At 45.1% G+C, this 19,504-nt stretch overlaps 1 protein-coding gene across 8 annotated transcripts in view; it reads left to right on the top strand.

Annotated features, from left to right (window-relative positions):
- LOC124181005 (polypyrimidine tract-binding protein 1) overlaps positions 1 to 19,504 on the top strand; it is a 346,021-nt gene that overhangs the window by 272,150 nt on the left and 54,367 nt on the right. For all 8 annotated transcript variants that reach the window (XM_046567062.1, XM_046567061.1, XM_046567057.1 and 5 more), the window contains one exon: positions 15,017 to 15,166. In XM_046567062.1, the coding sequence (XP_046423018.1) occupies positions 15,017 to 15,166 (150 nt within the window). The remainder of the gene's footprint in view (positions 1 to 15,016; positions 15,167 to 19,504) is intronic.

The raw sequence follows: 19,504 nt of genomic DNA, 5'->3' as shown, positions 1-19,504 counted from the left end.
GGGGTCAGATATTTCGCGCGTCGGTCAACTTATTAATAAAACCACCTGATAAGCCTCTGTTTTTGACTCGTGAATTTCAGAGCTCCGATTTTCACCTCTGCAGTGTAAATATCGTTAATTTTCTCTTGCGTTTTATCGAAGTGTTTTTCATTTTTCAAGACTATGTAAAATCCGGTCGTCATGCAGTAATTATCGACTTTTCTAGTAATCTCAGTTTGGCCCGATTCCCCCGCTTTTTTCCTCTTCCCCCTTTCCTCTCTCTTTCTTTCTCTCTCTCCCTCTCTCCCTCTCGACTATCGACGATGCGACATCAGCCAGGCACCATGTGGCCGAGTGAACGGGCAAATAAAAGCTGCTTCATAAAACGGTCACGCGGATAGCTGCATGAGCGAATGGATATTAGCTCATAAACCTTCCGGATGTTCGTCCGTCGGCCCCGGTATACGCGCCTAGATTTTCCGTCGCCTCGTTTTTGAGGTCGCCGCGGCTTTTGCGTATAATATGCCCAATCTTTGCGGCCCGCTAAATTCTCGTCCGTAGGACACAAGGGAGCTTCTTTGGAAGAGAGCGAGTGCTTTCTTATCAGGGGACCTGGAAATAATTGAAGATCCAATAAAGGAGCCGAACGAGTGGCGGCCGTGTCTTCCCAGGATGCGGCTCCTGGAACAAGCTGGCTTAAAGGTTACGCGCCTGTTCCATCAGGAACGAGATTTCATTCCACGAAGTGGTTATATAAGCCTGTTAAATTCAAGTCTCCAGCCGTGGTTCCACTTTTTCTCTTTTTCTCTATCTCTCTCTCTCTCTCTCTAGATTCGCCTTCCGTACCACTTGCGCGTGTTACGACAGGCGATTCCACTGCGGAGAAAAAAAAATGGTAAATTAAACGAGGCGGTGAGGGGGGTGGAACGCAAGTGAAAGAGAAAAAAAACATGGGAAAAAAAAAATGGCAGAGATCTAAATATGCCGCGACTCGCGCGAGTCCCCCAAAGCTCGACGGGCAAATGGACGCGACGTATTTCCGGTTTTCATGCGGAAAGATAAATCAAACGCGAAAACATTAACCGGCCCTTCCCTTCGCTTCCCTTTCTCCCTTCCTCCCTTTCTCCCGCAAACGCGATAGATGCTTACCGAATCGTAATCAATCAAAATAATATTTATACACGCGGGGTTATTTCTTTTAATATCCTCCCCCGGCTACCTGCAGCAGTCGAGTCGGTCGGCCCGTCGGCCGAAAGGACGTTCAATTTCCAGCCTAACTAACCAACCAACCAACAAACCAACCAACCAGTGATCCGCTTTGATTTACCCTTTTGCGGTCAGCCAGCGGTCGAAACTTTGCGTCCCTTCCTTCGGTGGCGTTTTGCGATTCATCCCAATCCGGAAATTTGCAAAGTGGGAGTAACACCGGGGGAGAGAGACGAGAATATAAAAAAAAAAAGATGGGGAAAATTCAAAAATTCGTTTTCAAAAATCTCCACCTGAGATCGAAACTCGGCATGTACGGCTACGTTTTCAGCCCGCGGGCTTATCGGCGTGGTTCATCCCCTTTTTACGAGCCAATCTGCTCTCAGATAAGGCCGAGCAATTAATCACACAACCCGTGGACCGCGTGCGTCACCCGTTACAGAGTCCTACCTCGGCGGCCAGCGTGCCCTGTGTTAACAGCCCCCCGAGCCTACACACTCCTCGCCCTCGTCCTCGTCCTCGTCCTTCTCCTCCTTTTCCTGCGCCGGCTTGGCGCACGTTGGGCAGACGTGAAGTCGCCTCCCGGTCCCACCGCTAAAGCTTCATCAATAATCCCGGCTTCCAGACTATACCAACTCCTGTAAAACTAATAAAACCAAGATCAACGTCAAGCCATTTCCACGCTTCGTCGACGGTCCGCGGGTCGACTAATTAACCCGGTTGGACTCCGGAATACTCTGCAGGGAGGAAATAATTCGTGCAAATCTTGAAATCTTTCTGTCACGACTCTTTCTCTGCGTCGCAAGTAACACCCTTTTCCAACTTTACATCCATTCATTGACGTTTTTATGGTTTTTTTTTTTTTTTGCTAGTATTGCCGTTATTTCACTTAAACAACACAGTATTATATGTATACCTGAGAAAAACTGGGCTACCTGTATTATATGCGAGATAAATATGTATTGTAACAAAGGGCGAGATGGCCCTTCATAGATAGAAGAGACACAAAAGCTATATCAAATATTCATAAAAATGAAAAATGAGAAACGAATCGTGAAAACAGTCTTGCGTTTCTGACTTTCAACTAGTTACCCCGTTTTGCGGAATAAACAGCATTTTCCTTTGCCTTTTAATTTTCGCCTCTTTTGACATTTACTTTTCGCTCGCGAACCCTGTTTTCTCTGCGCCGCGATGCAGTTTTGCACCAATATATAGACGGTACATGTCGCAAGACACAACCGTTCTGATGTTCGTATATTTTTCACCTTTCTTCTTGGTCTTTTCGTGTGTTTTGTCGCGGTAAGGTTACAGTTTCGTAAATTCCCTGTCACGTATATGTATGTATGTAATATGTGATGTATGACAGCATGAAAACGCGTGCGAGGAACGGGTCGCGGGTATCGCTATCACGGTGTGAAATATACTCGTACATGTACGACATACGTGTACGTGTGCAACGCCCCGAGTTCCACGTGTCATCGGTATTGGATTAGCTAGATGTCTGCACGCAGATAACACACACGCGACTCCGCATAGGCCGTGGATATTTTATACTCTCCCTCATGCCGCGACAAGCGAGTGAAAGACTTTTGAAAAAAGAAGTCTACGGAAAGAAAAAAACAAAAAAAAAAAAAAAAGGGATACGTGAAACAGAAAATACCGTTCCAAGGCTCTTATCACAACCCAGATATGGATGAAAGGTTGCTTCTAGGTCTGCACTTTCAATCCTCCCGAGAAACTGGAAAACAGAGACCAGAAAAGAGTATTTCTTTTTTTCGTGATTATTTCAACCTCTGCAATTTTCAGATTCACCCGTCTGCTGTTACATTTATATGGACAATTATTATACGTATATATATATATATATATATATATATATATATATATATATATATATATATATAACATATGTATATTGTATTTGTTTGCACAGATTAAACGGTGAAATAAAAATTATAAACCAATCGATCGAACTTGAACATTTGACTTTTGACCATCGGACAAAGAAATTGGATAAAATTTCTCCGTCGCTGCTGCGCTGCTGGTTCGTAATGGTTGGTAATGGTTCGGCCATTACCGCTGCCGTTTACTTTCATATCTCCTCGCATCCTCCGTGTCTCGGCGTTTTATCTTTACGCGTAAATCGTAAAGCCGGATGTCCTTCGAACCTCGCCGAGTTTTCGCATCGCTTCGAATCCTGTAGTGACGTTCGGAGAGTTCAGGCAGAGTTTACGATAGTTTTGCACTCTGTCGGGCGAATCCAGGAGCCTCGTCTACGCGAGATCTTCGGACCGACTTTGCTGCGTGTTTTCCTACGATTATAAACTTATCCGCATCCGATGCCGCGGAATTTACTATCTCGGGTTATAAACTGCACCGCTCCAGCCTCTCGCATATCATTGCCACGTATCGCCCTTTTTTCGCGCTTTCCATCCACATCCGCGAAGGTTAGTTCACTTTGCGTGATTTTATTATCTCCTCAATTTACGTGTTTCGTAATATGTTTTTTTTTTTTTCTTTTTCAATACCGTTATTATTTTTAGCATCTAAACGTACTCCACGGTCGAACTTGTAATTAACAGGGGACAAAAATGAAAGTGGAAACGAAAAGTGGAGGATTGAGATGAACAATTTTTGTTCAAAATTAATTATCAACACCGCGGAACATTGACCGCTTTTGAATTTCGATTCATCTACCCCGACCATCTTTGTGCCCCCCTCACCTCGCCTCGGGCCGATCCATTTTTCAGGTTTCAATTTTAATAAAATGAATGAAGAATTACGCTCGTGTGCGTGTGTGTGTATTCATATATATATACCGAAAACATTTTACATTCCACCGGACTAATCCATCGAATATCGACAACTGTCACAGGTGATTCTCTCACTCGTATATTTTTCTCTCACTTCCACCTCCGTCTCTCAGCAGGTTTTTCACCGCTCGTTCGTCTGACCCGTTTTTTTTTTTTTTTTTTTTCTCGTTTTACTTCCTCTCATCCCCGTGCGTTTCATTCCCTTCATCATATTTTATCCCCCCGTTCACGAGTATATCATTTTATTCGATTCGCCCAGCGTGTAGTCAAGTTTTGAGAGGACTATCGTCCATCCGTTCCGTCCTCCGTTTTTCATCAAGTGACGGTGTGTTGTATATGCACATGTGCGCATACTTCACATATATGTATAATGCGTATCGGGGTTAATGACAATCGGCGCATAAAATGGCCGAAAGCTACGGGATAGAAAAAGCGTGCATAAAACACTCGCTTATCCAAGTTTTTGTACACGTTTTACGTATAAATATGTTTCGGAAAAACAAAATTGAAAAAGAATAAAAAACCAAGAAACAGAAGAAAAAAAAATTACACTCGGATGCGGCAAAAACTTTTTTCTCGTACTCGTCGAACATGATGAACCACCGGATGAATTTCTCATATTTTTGCATTTTCAGCAGATTCTCGCGTTTTTTTTTTTTCCCCCTTCGTGTATTCAACGAAAAACAAATACCACTTATTGACGGTGTTACAGGATTATGCTTGAACGAGATGAATATGTTATTCCAATTGAAACCAGATCCCGGCTAACGTACCACGAATAACAATACGATCGCCGGTGGTTGAATGTAAAAATATCACACCAACGTAAAGAAGAATGACTTGCTTCCAAAGTCGGTAATTCGACAAAAGATGTTTGATTTCTCGTGATGTGAGAAAAATGAAATGGCAGTAGGTGCACCGTATACGAGATTTAATCTCCGACCCCCCTGACATTTTATAAACGCTACGTATATAACGACGGAAATAGAGAGGGTGTAACGTTCGCCGATGGAGGGCTGCAGCTTGCAATGTTGGGGTAATGCGTATTGACGTTTTCTCGATAATTCCCACTGCGTCCTAGCGCCGGGATTCCAGACGGCTCGGAGCTATCCTGCGGGATATTCCCACCTCAGACGCTTGCTTGCTTCATCCCCTATCCGCAGATTGTTACAGAAACGAACCATCGCCGGTGCTGGACTCGGCCACGTTCGTTGCGCGGTTGAATAAAATGTAATAACGTAGAAGAGCGAACGTATCTCTGCCTCGAGATTCGATACATTTTTTAATTTCTACTCGCCGATTTTTACTAGAAACGTATTTTATGTTTTCCCGCAATTATCGATATAGGTACGTATACCGATGCAGGGTTGCTAAAATCGAGGGAATCGTGATCGTAGCCGTCTCGTTGAGCTGAGGGGCTAACCGAGTTATCAAACGATCACGTGGGGTACGTCAGGGATAATTAAATTAATTAACCAGTCGCCGAATGATTCGTTCGACTACAAGCTTGGGCAAATATTTGGTAAACTTTTTTCCGGCTTGTTATAGGCACGTGTATATATATATATATATATATATATATATATATATATATATATGTATATACGTTGAGGCGGTGTAACGACGCGGACAAAATAATTGTGTAAATTTACAGCTATAAATGTTATACAGGTATACGTTTATTTATGTACGTATACGTTATACCAGATGCGTGGTGGGAAATCAATAGGCGGGAATGGAAAGAGTTGAACTACGGCTCGAATGGAAACTGAATTGCCGGATGCCTCCGGCGTTCGTCGTTCGGTGCGCCAAACCGAATGGAAAATAACTCATTATTGGTCATTAATTAATATCGAAACCGCGATCGTTCGTGACCTTTTAATTGTTTCCGCACTCGTTACACGGACAAAATTCTTATTCACATTTCGTTTGGTATTCGTGTATTATACAAACGGGCAAACAGATCAGGCGCAAATTGTCACGATTCAGGTGGAACGGTTTATTGTTATCTCACACCGCCGGGGTGCAAATTACTCGAATCTATTCCGTCGACAAATTCAAACACGATTAAAACATTTTTATTTCAACGATATTACGCTGCACACTTCTCCGCGTTTCGACTATTGATATTTTACCTAGTAATCTTTTGCCCGGTTTTCACGAAGATCTCGTACAAGTTTCACATTTCTGAAAAAAACCTTAATTTCCTTCGCGTTGGTAAGTATGGGGTTTCCACCCACGATCGTTTCGTCCACCAATTTCCGTTCCCTGAGTTTTAACGTCATGACCTTGCACCCACGCGTAACGTAACTGAAAAAGGATCATCCCGCCGCCTCCGTGTTCCAAGAAGGTGATAAACACAAAGAATTACAAAAAACAAAATAGAAGAAGAGGAAAAGAGAAAAAACTTGCTCTCTGCGAACCAGGGAGAACAATATTGGGTTTACACGTGAAGATTGGACGTCATATTTGAATTATTTAAAAAATTTGATATTCGAAGTCCGGAACTGCAGAATCTCCCGAGAAATCGGTGATCCGGTTTTACCATCTAGAACGTTTTTGCACGCTCTTGTTTTGCATCGCGCCGATTTATCAGCGTTTCAAGTCGTTCCTGAATTCGACTCTTCACGGAAGTTCACGAAGTCGGGACTTTTCCGCAACACGTTTTCAATCTTAGAAAAGCAACAGGCGACGGGCACCATCTCCATTAGAACTCTCGGAGTTTCTCTCTCGCCTTCCTTGTTCCGCCGCCTCCGTTGCCGCTCGGTTGTGTCCCCCTCGTTTCTTCCGCCACCCTTATTCACCCTGGCACTTGGTTCTTTACGTGCCCTCGCCTAGAATACATAGGGAGGAGCAAACGGGCAAGCGAGCGAACCGGCAGGAAAAGCTTAGCGGCTCTGGCCCGGCAGCTTCGTTCAGTTCAAACTCCAACTTCAACTTGAGGTTAAACTTAACTGAAACTGCCTCCTTCCCCGGGACAGGGGCTGCAGCTTTTCGATTAACGCCAAATTATTATTCATTTGCTTTTTAATTCAGAATTAAGTAAATGTTGAATGGGGTGTACTTTCGTCGCACGAGCCTAATTTCTTACTCCCTGTATTAACCTTCTCCGTAAGTCGGAAGCCGTTCGGCAAATGTTCGCGAAAATAGCCTCGTAAACTTCGTCGAGTGCGGTGAATTCGTAAGAACAGCAAACCGTTGGCCGCTCGGTTAGCGACGCAGAGAAAGATCGCGGATAGCTGACCTAGGTACTAAAAATCATCCTCCTCGTCAGGGTTTTGTATGAAGTCGTGCCATTTCCGAGTACTTGCGATTACAGTAGATAGTGGAGATTTTTTTTTTCCTCCTCCTTCGACTCGGTTATACATCCTACGTCACGTTCGTTCTCCTAGTCCGCTTTTACTGTCCGAGCTTCGGATTCTTGTTCGAACTCGGGTGAGCCTTAAATCTAGACGCTAGATTTTCTCAACGGACGTTTTTACAGTTTGAAAAGAATCGTGCTGATCAGAATCAGCGCCAATTCTGCATCATGTTTTTCCTGTACGCGCAAAGTTCACCGCTGCTCCCCAGCTGATGGGCATTCGTATCGACAGTGAGTAGCTGAGACAGGAGGAATTCAATTTCGAGACCGAGGTGTAATTTCACTGGAATTGTTATGAGGATCGGTCTCGGTTTGATCCACTCACGCTTATCAGTTAAGGATAACGAGGAAAATGAAGCGAACGTTGATGAACCAGCGACACACGCCATTCTCACGGAAAGACGATAGATATTACCGATTAATGCTCACCAAAGGGGGGTGATAAATCCGTTGGGATTGCCACTTGAGAAACGGGGAGATTACGCGGTGCACCGTTGTCAGGCTCCGCCAGACACGTGACACGCGATAAGACGCCGTGAAGAGAGAGGATGAAGAGAAGGAGGAGGAGGATAACGAGGAGGTGAACAGAAGAGGAGAAGCGGAGGCGGCACCAGGTGCTAGACGCGGCACAATCCTGCGCTAGCAATTGGCTAATAATCTCTAGCAATGTCTCCACCGCCTAGCAGGAGAATAAACTCGACACTGGGACCATTAGTGAGCAGCTCAACTAACCCATAACCCTGGTTCGAGGAACTCGCACGAAGGACAGAGACAAGCTTCAAATGACGCTGGTGACGATCGCTCGATACGTTCCTTCATTCATGCAGACATTCGATAAACTCGACGCGAGCTTCGGTCTAATCGCGAATGACCGTCTGGTATCGGTCTGCGAAAGAAACGAAACGAAACGAAACGCGATCCTGGCGGTAAACATAATCGTGTTTTACGCAGCTGTTATTTCTGGACTACCTGAAACATGTCGCACGTCGGAATTTGACGGATCATAAAAAGTCACGCTTGAAACCCATCAATCTTAACTCCGCAAACGTTGGGCTATGGCTCCTCTGGCCGTAAGGCCAGTGCTCACTCCGTGTCTGACAAACGTTTTTCCCGACGATGAACCGTTCAAGGCTCGATTACCGCGCACGAAAGGATTTTTAAAAACCTCCACCAGACGTGTGTCATGGGGACGATTTTATTTACTCATCGTTAGGGAATTATGGAGTGAAATTAAAAACACATGAGCTCGTATTAATGAATTTTAATCAGTACCAGATCTACGGCACCGCCTGTCTTTGATGTTTTAAACTCCATTCACGGGGCTCTGTTGATCCGATCCTCGATTTACAGACGCTGACCCTTTTCATCATGATGGAATGAGCTTAATCAGATAATGTAACGAGATACGTAATGTTACGTGGGTGCCAGCTACCTACCTCGTGCTCTACTGTTTCACTAGTTTCTGGAAATCACAATCACGTGACGTGTTACCAAACTCGATATTCTGCTCATTTGATATACATGTTCAGGCATTATTGGATCGACTGATATTAAAGGGGTTTCGAAACTGGCAACCTGTTTGTAATGACGCAGGGGATTTTGTTCAGTATTGTCAATCAACGGATAACAAATATTAAAGCGATTTCGTTTGAGTTTTTCGAAACAAGCGGCAAAGGGGCGGGGGGGGGGGATGCTAGAATAGAAATTATCCAGTTCAATCAGAATGGAAACGACGATCAAACGAATGAGTTAATCATTTGAAAGAACGAACGTGTAACGCATAAATGAGTTCTAGAATGCCCGAGCAACCCTGATTCGACGCGTTACAGTTCGATAAGCAATCCGAGAATCGACTCGTTTCTGGGCGTTTGAAAATGAATTCAAACTTCGCAATCGCGAGGGGTGTGAATCAAGATGTCGGTGATAACAATCCCTTTTTCATAATGAATCAAAAGAGAGCCGGGGCTGAGTAATTCTGATGCATACCTCATTTTCAATATTTCAATTTCAACTTCAACTCTTCGTCACGAAAACGTAACGTGATAGTGTGAGGCTGCTGTCAGATGTATTATAGCCATTACTAGTACGGTATAAACGTGCAAATTTTCAGTTTAGCATCGATTTTCCCACGATTAGACATACGTATATTTATTGTGCCCAGCGGTATGGCAAAGTTTTTTCGATATCTGACGTAATCGATAGTTGACAATTTATTATTCAATAAAGGATGAGAAAAGGAAACTCATATATTGTGTCGCCGTACGTGAAAAGCATTCCAACCCCGTCTTGTCTGGAACTCAATGGGAAACTTTCGTTTATTCTTTTTGGCATTCGGAATAATATTCGATTGCGCATGAGCCAAACTCGCTGCGACGAATGGTTCAAAAGTGATAAATACTTTTACAATCAAAATTTATCCTCAAAATTGTCACTAGTACGGGGCGTGCGGTTATAATGTGATACCTGACTTTTTCTCGTTCTCTCCTATCCAGAGAATTTTAGTACGAAACCGGTTTTCGTGACTTATACACAATTTCCGATTGCACGTATTCAGTTCTCCCGGCTTCATAATAATTCATGTCGTTTGCAATATTTCTTATACTCATGACCGGCAATGCGATTCTCGGAATTAAATTTTATCACCGCGTGACTGGATGCTTCGAGATGTCCAGTTCGTAGTGGAAAAAGGAACGCGAAAAAGAGAGAGAGAGAGAGTGAGTGAGACCGCGGCCCCACGCAACAGCAGGACATTTGTCTTGACCAAGGTTCGCGGTGGCTTCGAGTGGCCACGAGTGGTTCGGCCATTTCGCCAGCACCCGTTTTCCCCGGTTTTTCGATCGTCGATTCGTGAACGACGAGGGGTAGCAGCAGCCCTTCCACGGTCCGGCCTTTTCGGACCTCAGAGGCTTCTAAATCAGCTTGAAGCATCCGCTCGCCTCGGGGCAGAGAAAAAAAATGGGAGAGAAGAGGAGAGAAATTGAAGAGGACCCCAAGGTGCTCAACTACCTTGTATCCCACCGGCTGTCTACATCTTGTCTTGGCATTCCATTAAATCCTTTGTGCAAACCGGATCCCATGGTCGGGTCGAGCTCGAGATAAGAGCTGCTCCCGGATATATCCGCCCTCTTATAATATAAGTGTGGATATACCTCCCCCGCACACCTTTGTCGTCCTCTCTTGAAAGGCGGACGACCTTCCGTCGTCGCAGGAAGTCGAGTCGAAGTACGACCTCGGGGGCGGTGGATGGGGATAGAGGGGGGTGGGAAGCGGGCGGGGAGGAAGGGAGGATGGTAGAAAGGTGGGAGAATAAGGGGGAAGTTCCGTAGGTAAGAGCGAAATGCCGAAGCTAATTGAGCCGGATGTCGAAAACCTGGCAATCCAGTCGAGGAAACGGGTTCCCCAATATGCACCGATTTCCTACCATCGATTTTCCGCAAATTGCCTCTATTATGTCCAATTATTGACATGGCTGTTGGCTTCGTTGGCTATGCCGCCGCGCCGGCCGGGCGGGGTGGTACGAGTCAGTGGTACTAGGACGAGTTTCGAACCAGTTTGGTCGGAGAGGAGCCGAGTGCTGACTTTGAGTGTCCTTCGGAGGTCCTTTGCCTTCCGGGAACGAAATGAAGAGGGTCACTCTATTTCGTACTCGTCGGAACCTCCTCATCGCCTCAACGTTGTTTGACCAGACAACAAACTGTTTGTTTGCTCATCTTGGTGTTTCCTGGAAGAAGGCTTGATCAGACGCTCGGACGCGAGGGAAAAGAGGCGAGAAATTTCTCCTCCTGCTCACCGTCCGTACTTTCATCGTGTAATAATTGGCAGGCTTGTTTTTCAACCTTTTTTATTCGTCATTCGACTTCGCTTCCTCTAGATCTATACGGAGCATACGAGGAGTAAAGACGAAGAGTACGAAGAAGAACCAGAGAAGAGAACTAGCGACACCGTGATTCGTGGAGTCAGTAGAAACTGTGTGTTGGAAATCATTTACATCCGTTTTACAGTCGCAAAAAGCTAAACCATCAGTCCACGATATCATTCTAGTACTTCGTATTGTCTGCTCGTTCACGAAACTACAAAACTGTACAATTTACGACTGTGAGCTTATTTGCGAGAGCGAAAATCCGAGAGATCCGATGCTCGAAATCATCTGCCGGTCTCGGTACGCTTGTTACTGATATCATCATATCTGCAAAGACTGCAAATTGAAAGCAAGCTTAAAGATCGCGCGTAAAACAATGATCTTGAAATGTTTAGGATGAAAATGAACGGACCTTCATGCTCCGGTCTTCTCCTGGTCTTTGTGTCCCGGCATCCTGTTCTCGCCAGGTCCTTTCTGGCCTCATTTTTGGCCCCTCAGGGGCTCCAACAGCTCAACCCAGCCCAAATTACTACCGAAATGCTTTATTCCGCTGGTAGGAGAGATGCCGGGCCCTTTTCTCTTCTCCTCGGGCTTAAAAATCTGCTTGATGTCGCCTCCAGGCTCTCCGAGTACAAGAGAAAAGGACGAGAAGTACCAACGTCGTGGTTTCGTCTCCTCGCGAAAGCGAAAAACGGAGGCTGAGGCCCAAGGCTATCGCCTCTATCGCCACTCTGCTCTCCCCAGTCGCTTATTCTTCCTCTTTTAGCACCCCTCCCGTCTCTCGTCAATGACTCGTTTTAATTAGACAAATATTGGTCTGATCAAATGAGAACGGTATGAATTAATTCTTCCGGTTGAAAGCAAAAAAATAACGTTGATAATACCATAATGATGATAATAATAATAATCACCTTGGTGATAATGGTAATAATAATGAAGTCATTAGCTGCGATTATCGCTGTTCGGAGAAAGAGACGTTGTACGACGAGTGGCTACTGCTGGAGGTTTTTATTTTTCTGTTTGTCAAAAAGTGAAACAATCCGTCTCCTCACGTTTATTTATTTGTTGATCAATTTATTAATGTTTTTTTTGTTTTTTTTCTTGTCTCTTCTTGAGGGGGCGCACGTTATTTCGTCGGCCAAATCAGCTGATCCCTTCGATTCTCCACGGTCGTGAGGTTATTCTAACCTACCCACCTATCTCACCCCATATCTAGAGGTATAAGAAAAATCCAATTAACCGACGGGCAAAGTTACGGCTCTGATAAATCGGACGGATGATGCTGCCAACCTGAGAAACTACTCCCGGCACGTGATACAGATTAAAAATATGTTTCTCGTTTCTTTCTCTATCCCCGCCGCCCCTCCTATTTCTCCCTCGCTCCCTCCCCGCCTCATTCCAGGTGATTTTTCAAACGCATCTCTCTTCGCGCCCCTTGCGATGAGTCGGCGATGCCCGGCCGCCCCGTTATTGAAGGAAGGCGGAGAAAGGGAACCGTGATTCGGGGTTGAGAGAAGCGCCAGTCCCGGGTTCCGGGGACCGCGGGGAGAGTAAGAAAACGGGACGCAGATGGGCATTGTGAGAAGATCGGTCAGAGGTTTAGGCGGGGACGGACCGACGGACGGACGTGTCTCGTTTTATCATTCCCCACACCCTCGACCCCTGACCGTCCGGGGTCGTGTCAGCGCTTAGCCCCGTCAAAGATGTCCATTTTCCTGTCGCCTTTTTGCGCTCGGACGAGCCCCGGCAAGAGGAAGATTTATAGAGGGTAGTTTGTAATAAAATGGCTTTGGCGCGCGCCACCTCGAGTCTAAAACCGTCTTCCCGCAGATACCAAGGCCTGTACAGGTATACGTACGAGACGCTCACCAACACCCCTGTAAACGATTTTTGAATCTGTGTCGCTACATCCTTTCTTCGCCCCCGACGTTGATAACGCCTCCGCCGGGTGGCTGAGGGTGAGGAAGAGGCGTCTTGAATATTGTCCACCCGAAGAGCCTTCCTCCTTCCACTTCGTTCCTTTCTACTCCCTCGGCGACGCATATAGTAAAAGTTGGCTGAAAATTTTCTCGCCGATCCAATGAAACAAGACATTTATAACGTGTCGTTGTCAAAGGAGACTGGATTACCTCTCGCACGTTTCCAATTTTTTTTTTTTTTTTTTGCAATCTCTCCTTCTCTCTTCTCTTTCCTGAAACACATATTTTCTACAAATTGATACTTTGCAACGATCGGGGATTGTTAGCGAGAAGTTATATTCGCCTTCGCGTTTCAGGGGGCGAGAGGGAGGGAGGGAGGGAGGAGCTGCAAGGAAAGGAAAAAAGAATTGGGGAGGGAAGGCTGAAACTCGAGGGAGGATCGACTATTCACCGGTGTATATATATCACCGTCCCGCCGAATCTTCCCCTCGAATTAGGGTGCCGTTGGGTATAGGTATACACACACCAGAAGCGTCGCGGCGACCCGGATTCTTCTTATCTCGGTGTAAGGAACGCGCGTTTTCCGATCAGTTAAACTCGCTTAAACCTCAACAACGGTTTTAAGAGGCTCCGATCGACGGAGTGGCTCCTCGGACACGACGAGGGTGCGGGGCGGAATGGAATACGGGGGTTGGAAACGCCCGTCTGCCTGCCTGACTGACTGAATGACTGAATGACTGGCTATACGTTGAGGGGAATGACTCTGTGAGTGGAGCTGACTAGATTGAGGCGTGATTGAAAACTCTGCCTCGGGCTCCTGCCCGGGCTTCGATTTAAATATACGAAGGGTTCTGCTCCGATAGGATAATCCCGGCGATGGGGGAGGATATATAATTCACCCCTGGTACCTATACCCATCCTATTGGCCTCCCGAGTGACAAAATATTACTAAATCCTTATCAGTCGGGCTGCTGCTCTCTCGTTCTCCCTTTCCATCCTCTCGGCTCCGAGGCGCACCGGGGAAAGAGATTTTTCAAATTAACGCCGCGTCGAGAAAACGACGGGTAAAAAATATCCCTCCCGCGTCTATGTGTGTATACGTGGGCGATATATACATGCATATATTTATTCTATTTATTTTATATCGAACAAATGATCGCATCCGGAAATTTTGTCGCGTAAAATAAATACGGTGAGATTATACGGGGCGGTTGATGAAACTTCTTGCATAAATTTTCGATCAACAAATGGCCGATCATGCTGAATAATATCCGGAATAAATTATTGAGAGAGGCGTATAGCGGTTCGTTGCTGTTGCTCGTCTTCACAGCGTATTTGCTGTGATTCGTGCACGCGCTTCGCTCGCCAACTTAATTTGGTGTGAATTATTTGCTCGATTTTTTCTGTCTGTCGATGAATAAATTTGGTATTTGGATTTTACTCTCAAGTTTTATTTTATACGTTATACAAGGACGGCGTTAGAAGTTGCGAGTAGTGCAATGGTTGAAAGTGTTTCGTCTGTTGTTACAAAAATTTTTAAAAACTTTAACTTCTAAACGTAGGAGGGAGGTTGTTAACAGTTGATGAGGTGAGGATATTCTGTTTGATATTGTTTAACCTTTCTCTTTTTTTACGTGGAAAAGGATATTGTATTAGCAATAAAAATTTCTCTAGCATTTAGAGAGGTTAACAGGCTATCGTTTTGACGAACCGAAAGGGTTCGGCTGGTAACGAGAGTTCAAAGAAAACTCCTAAAACCGTACCCTTTGTGTTTCTACTATGCTTCCACTCGAATGCGACGTCTATACTTGACTGGCGAGAATTAATTTGTACTGGTTAAAAGCTTGCGAATGCTCATTTCGAACGGTTTCTGTTTCAGGCCAAGCTCGACAAAAGTCACAATGGAAAGCCATCGAGGGTTATCCATATCAGAAACATCCCAAACGAGGTGACGGAGGCGGAAATTGTTCACCTTGGTATACCGTTCGGCAGAGTGACCAACGTCCTGGTATTGAAAGGAAAAAATCAGGTAAGTCTGTAATACCTACCGCAGTTCAGTTAAACGCGGAACTCGATGTACAGAAAATCAATTTGAAAGCATTGATTGACGACCGCAACGCTGATCGGTCGACGAGCGATGCCAGAAACAATTGAATGATTGAATCACGGGAATTCCCAGGATTCCCTCAGGGTACAACGCGCGTTTCACTCCGGAGCAAAACGTTAACGGCGGCAATGAACCCCGATCCGCGAGCGAACAACGATCGATATTCCACACGTAGTAAATCATTCGATCCCTCAAATTACACTTGCCAGATTTATCCCAGGTTTTTTTTATTTATTTTTGCAACATTTTTATTTCCCCAATCATCGTCACGCTCGTCGACTCAACATCAAATCAAGATAAAAAATACATTCACTGACAAAAATAACGCCGATAACGCCAGGTGGCACGTATTGGTCGGTTCACTTATCCCGCGGGCACTTTTATCCTGATCCGTTGAGGATAGTTTTGGATTGATTGGAAATCAATGTGAATGCGGGGCGGGGGAGGGTGCAGGTTGCGAATGGCCAACCCCCGTTCGCATTTCACGCGCTAATGAGAAACGACTGACGGCGGCGGTTCGGGTTGAATGCGGGAGAAATCAGAGTCCTTCGGCTCGTTTGCCGGGGCATTTGAAGAGACACTTGCTGTGGGTTTGCCGGAACGTCAACATCAGCGTCGAATTAAACTTAGTCGCTTCAATCGTCGAAATGGGACGGTGTATCGAATTTGCGACACAAGCAACCGAAACTTGCCCATTGTCACTTGGCCGCGGAATTCAATTGAGCCGAATCGAGCAACGATTCACGAAGCGGTGGAACGATCCGTTTGGTAGATATAAACACGATGACTCAAAATATCTATCCGTGATTGTTGGTTATGGGAACGATTCTGCGAACCGTCGTATCAATTATTCAGTATTAACGCTTGCAAATTGTAGCTGCATCGTAATATTGGTTTTCATCAGACAGTCAGAGCGCCTGGCCCTAAAGGGGATTAAACCTGGACGCTCCAATATTCGTTAGAATTGCAGCTTGCCAACGCTGCCGGAATATTCGAATAACATGGAAATCCTGTGAATACTATTCAGCGATGGTAATTCGGTGATCCGTTTGCGGTGTCTCGCCTGGAGTGGCAGGCTTCGATCGAAGGTTGCGTGTCACGATCGGGACCCGAGCCAGTAACCAACGAAGTAGCCGGACCGAGTCCGAATTTCCTTTTACACGATTTGGGGTGCGATATAAGAGAGGAATAGCGCGGTGCTGCACAACATTGTGTTGTTTGTGGGTAACAACGCGTAAAAGTTTCGAAGCCGGGGGTTTATATTGCGGGAAATGCTCGTTCGGATCGTTGGAAATCGAACCAGAAACAATACCCGTTAGTGTCAATTTTCATTACGGTTCTCGCCCGGCAAGCTTTAGCCTCGTCAAAAGTTTATTACTTGAGCAACTGTGCGGGAACCAACGATGCGGCGCACCGTTACGTTCGCGTTACAAATTTTACCAACTATTTCACCGCGGTCGGAGGACCGTCGAGCATCGGTGAAGGGTCGGGTCCTTGGGTCGGAATATGTGCTTGTAACAAAATGGTTACGGGGATAATCAATCCATGCCATGCCGAGCACCGTACCATACCCCCATACACTCTTTATGGTCAGCCCCTGGCCGCAGGAAACTATCGCTGCGACGTTAATATTCCCCCTTTCGGTGTAATTATTCTCTTCGTGTACCTATGTAGTTGAAGTACGCGATTTTGCCACATATGCATCGTTTTAATCCTTTCCGAACAAACAAGCCGCTTAGCGTCCTTCGCGCGCGTCCAACTCCGTACAACATCGGCACCGGGAAATTTCTAGCCGAAGAGAAATAGGTATAAATCGAGGGAGCGTTCGCCGATGTTTGCAAAGTTATCCTCGGACCCGAGCGATACTTCAAACGTGTTAATTCCGCCGTGATATCTGGTTTCAATGACAACTGAGAAAGCAGGGAGGTTATAACGTGATTATGAGGAAGGGTAATTGATAAGTACCTACCGAGGCACCTGAATTACGGTTTTGGGCTTGAACTTCCTCGAGACAAAGTTGGGTAGGGCGAGTGGCTGAAACGCATCAGAGTGCGGGAAATTCCGTTTAGAGAATCCGTAACGTTATCGAAGTTATCCGAAACCGCGGTCGACCCCCGAACCACAGGACCCGAAAATACGGTGGTGCGTAAGGAGCAGCAGCAGCAGCAACAGCAACAGCAGCAGAAGCGCCGTTCGTAAGACAGACGGGCGGTTGGATACACCTGCAAATCTGGATCAAACGGTAACTGGTAATAGTAACTAACTTAGCGGTAACTTTGAGTCAAAGCAAATACTGAAAGTGCCTTGAGGGGTCAACTCGAAAGGCCCGGCACTATAACTGCTCCGCCTCGTTGCCCGTCCGTCCGGACTTGCGAACTTCCGCAAACTCAGCCAGCTGTTTGCTTAGCCATGAATTTAAACGTAATATACACGGTCGGAGTTATTACCGTTGATGTGCTACAACCGCTTCTATGCTTCTGGTATTGCTCAACCGACGACTACCTAGAACCAAATTATCTTTTTAAAGCTACGCTCGCCCCGCGCTACTCGGTTTAATCCCAACTCTAACGCGACCCCTCTATATATAATTTTAGTTTTATTTTCTTTTTTCATTTTTTTCCATTTTTTACTTTCATTTTAAGTTTTTTCTCTTGCTTTTTCTCCGTTCTCTGACTCTTTCTCCCACACCCACCATTTTCACTTGTCAGTCCTTTTTCCCAACGGTCTTAAATCTGCGGGTGGCAATTTTAGCCGGAAAAGCTGGCTCTGATCCTGACTGCTGAGTGTAGAAAAAAAAAAAATTTTTTACAATCTTACCAACGTTACACGGTTATATATTTCCGACGCAGAGATAGATCGTGCGAATCTTATTCTTAATCTCGTTACCACCGATTCGAGATCCGATCCGTCTGCGAACCATGAATAGTAACCCGACGTTATCTGTATACATAGCTAATCTAAAAGTGTGTATCAACATTCAGCGTGCGACGCCCGTATTGTATACGTAACAGGTGTTTAGAGATACACTTAATTAATTAATTAATTAATTAACTAACTAATTCAACGAGGCTGTGAAGCTACTGCTCCTGGTGCCGCTACTACGGCTCAAAAAAAAAAAATAAATAAAAAAATAAAATGAAGATTTAAAAAAAAAAAAAAAAACGGACAGACAGAACCGGCGGCGGTAGTCCTGATAGCGGGAGGTAGACGTAATAACTGTAATGTAGAGAAATATTAATATTTTAAATTCAATTTAAATTCAATTAAAGTTAGAGAGTCTTGAGTTATGAGAGACGAGAGACAAGCTGGGGAGGGGGAAAGAGGTGGCGTGAGGGGGCGGGGAGGGAGGCGGAGGTGAAGAGTAGACTGCGTGGAAGAACGTGGCTTTGTGCGATTGGCAATAGCGACTCGTCGTAGCTACCGCTAATTAAGGGGATTCAGGTATTTCTATCATCCACAGTGCACTGCTGTTGCTGTTGCTGCTGTTGCTGTTGCTGCTGGGTACGGTAAACGCGTATATTACGGTTAAACGCATACCCACGCAGGCTTTATTGTAATGGCGATTTATAATCGTTGACGGTACGGGGCGCGCATATTGCGTGAGTAAATAAAGCAGGGGTTGTTTTCGTTCTTCAACTGTTGCGCATACGCAGGCACAAGGCACACGTACATTATTAATTAGCAATTGAAAAAGGGAAATGGGAAAAACCAGATTGCGCTTATATATCTTCTTTAGCCGATTCGGTCCACGAGCGAGTGAATACTTGGTGGTTTTTTTGTGTGTTTTTTTTTTTTTTTTTTTTTTCATTCTGCTAACGTTAGCGTAACCAACTGTATCCTCGTTTGCATAAATGTGCCTCGTTATTTCCTCCTACCCTCGAGTCAGTTTCCTCACGTGACGGTTTTTAGCTGTAATTTCTCGAATCGTATAACAACGCGACGCGATTCAAAGTTGCCGCATCTTGTGTTGACGGTAATTTGTCATATTGATGTTACAACGACGTGCGTTGAACAGGGTGTCTAACGACCTGAAATAACCTGAAAATTCTTAAATGTCATGAAATTCAATGCAACCCTTGAAGAGTCATAAAATGTCATGAAGTTCTACTAATGAACCTGAAAATTTTATTTTTAGGTTAATCGGTAACACAGAATATACAAAGTATTGATACTCGTTTACATTTTTTGTTTTTCAAAAACACTGTATTGTTTGTTATTCCTAATTTTAATAAAAAGAAAAACAAGTATTCCATAAATTTC

Source organism: Neodiprion fabricii, chromosome 4 (assembly GCF_021155785.1).
Source record: "Neodiprion fabricii isolate iyNeoFabr1 chromosome 4, iyNeoFabr1.1, whole genome shotgun sequence".
Taxonomy (NCBI): domain Eukaryota; kingdom Metazoa; phylum Arthropoda; class Insecta; order Hymenoptera; family Diprionidae; genus Neodiprion; species Neodiprion fabricii.
The sequence above is the reverse complement of the archived record's forward strand: the minus strand, read 5'-3'. Positions and strand labels throughout refer to the sequence as shown.